Source organism: Euprymna scolopes, chromosome 35, assembly GCF_053919585.1.
Source record: "Euprymna scolopes isolate OS-2025 chromosome 35, ASM5391958v1, whole genome shotgun sequence".
Classification (NCBI taxonomy): domain Eukaryota; kingdom Metazoa; phylum Mollusca; class Cephalopoda; order Sepiida; family Sepiolidae; genus Euprymna; species Euprymna scolopes.
Window position 1 is genome coordinate 14,719,692 of NC_136516.1, and position 2,500 is coordinate 14,722,191.

Genomic DNA, 2,500 nt, shown 5'->3' on the forward strand with positions numbered 1-2,500 from the left:
AACAGCCTTCTGTGGCTGACTAAAATCCGATACAAATCATCAGCGTCTGATAGAAAGAGAAAAACAAACGAAAAAAAAAAATGGAAAAAAGAACGCCGGTTAACGGGCAGTGACTTTGCTCTAATGTCATGTTATAAATTAGTCCTTTTTAAGCGACGCTAAAATATTCTGTTTACGGAAAAAACGGAGGGGTGGGTAGAAAAGGTAAAGGAGTGGTGGTGATATATATATATATATATATATATATATATATATATATATATATATATATATATATATTACTTTATATAATTTAGCTAAATAAAATTACCTGTGAGTCGCTACAATAAATCCAAAAGCTTTCCTTTTCTTTCATTTTTTCCTTATTTTTTTGCTCTTCTTTCTATTTTTTTTTTTTTTTGTTGTTGTTTTTTAACTTCTTTTTTTGTTCAGTATCCATATTCAATAAATGACTGAACTCGAATAAGATCAGGAGTTTATTGTTGGCTGACGATGTCTTTCAAGATTGAAACAGTAAATGTATAGTTTATATAACTCTGCACGCACACACATACACACACACACACACACACACACACACATATATATATATATATATATATATATATATATATATATATATATATATATATATATATATATATATATATATATTAGTTGGCGCGATCTCCCAGCATACTTTCGTTAATTAAGAAAAAAGAAAAAAGAAAACATATTTATGCATGCATTACAGAAGATAAGAACAGTATCCGTTTCAAATCAAAACGAAAGGTTGTTAGCATACGTCGGACTCTCTTCAGCCTCTGTGAGACTCCATTTTCCGGAGAAACAGACATTGAAGAGATTCCGACATAGGCGACCAAATGTAGGTTACCCTTTGTTCGGATTCGAAACGTACAGTAGCGATGTTCTCGTTTTTTACCTTAACACACACACACACACACACACACACACACACACACACACACATATATATATATATATATATATATATATATATATATATATTTAAAAACTATGATTCCTATTTCAGAGACGTACCATGGTTTCATTGATCTTTTACGATTTAAAAGAACGCTAAAATCCATTCAAATCATCAGCGACTTACAAAATAAAAACAAATTGGAAAATATCATTCATATATATATATATATATATATATATATATATATATATATATATATATATATATATATATATATATATATATATATATATATTCCTCGGTCAAAATAATTACTCTATATATCCTACAAACACGTGTATAATCTTTTCCTCCCTTTGAAAATTTTATAATCGAATTCCATATAAAGACGGTGGCGTAACATATTTGTTGCACATTGCCCTGAATCGGAAGGGCGTCGCCTTGATGCTGTACAACAACTGGTCGTAGTTCGGGTAGCTGAATAAGTGGCCGCTATGCGGCTGGCTGGTCATATGGGCGAGATCCCTCGGACGACGATACCTTCTTTTGGGACCGACGCTGATGATAAACAACTTTACACCCTGTCGCTTCAGCGCCGTGGTTGCCCTGATCAGTGCCGGTGTGATTACGGTTACGAACGGGTCGATGAAAATGACGGCGACCTGGTTACCCGGGCGGCCCGTGAATGCATTGTACACCACGTTGGATGACATGTCCAAACCTATTTTGCGAACAACGTCTACAAGGCTTGGAAGCCTTCCACTGAATTCGATCCTCTGGCGGATGCTGATAGGGTTTCGATTCATTAGTGACGTGTATGGGACGTTGAAGTTATCCGGGCAGTGGGTGAAGGCGGAAACGGAGAAGCGTCCATAACCGCTTAGCGGAAGGAAAGTGTCGATGAATTGGTAAATGAGAGGACTCCGGTAGCGGCCCATGGTGAACACATCGAAGCCAAAGATTATCATACCTGGAAGTAAAAGAACATTTTAGCGACACAAAGTTATATATATTAGTAGTGGGTAAGTTCTGTTGTATAATGATGGTATAGTGCTCAATATTTTTGCATAAAGAAATGATAATCATTTGGGCAGAATACGTGCACACACACACACACTCTCTCTCTCTCACTCTCTCTCTCTTACACACACACACACACACACGCACATGCACACACACACACACACACATATATATATTTATATTTTGTGTCTTGTGTACAGAAAGTTGTTAGATGAGATAAGTCGTTGGTACCGTCGGTTTCAAGCCCGATAATTAGGACCGTTTCAGATATTCCTATCAAGCTCTCTTCAGCCAATACTCATCTCCTCTTGTTTATGGGGCTACAATAACGGACCCCTGTTTATGAGGCTACAATAACGGACCAATCTACAAACATACCGGAAAAATATAAAGGTATGACACAAGGCCCATTTAAACAAAGAGATGAGTATTGGCTGAAGAGAGCTTGATAGGGATATCTAAAACGGTCCTAATTATCGGGCTTGAAACCGACGGTACCAATGACTTATCTCATCTAACAACTTTCTGTACACAAAATACAAAATATAAAAA

The 2,500-nt window shown here is 36.0% G+C and overlaps 1 protein-coding gene across 1 annotated transcript in view; it reads right to left on the bottom strand.

Moving 5' to 3' along the window:
* Positions 1-1,226: 1,226 nt before the first annotated feature.
* The window catches only part of LOC145259697 (uncharacterized), a 34,541-nt gene continuing 33,267 nt past the window's right edge, over positions 1,227-2,500 (bottom strand). The window contains exon 6 of the mRNA XM_080117372.1: positions 1,227-1,895. Coding sequence (XP_079973498.1) covers positions 1,291-1,895 — 605 coding nt within the window. The 3' untranslated portion in view covers positions 1,227-1,290. The remainder of the gene's footprint in view (positions 1,896-2,500) is intronic.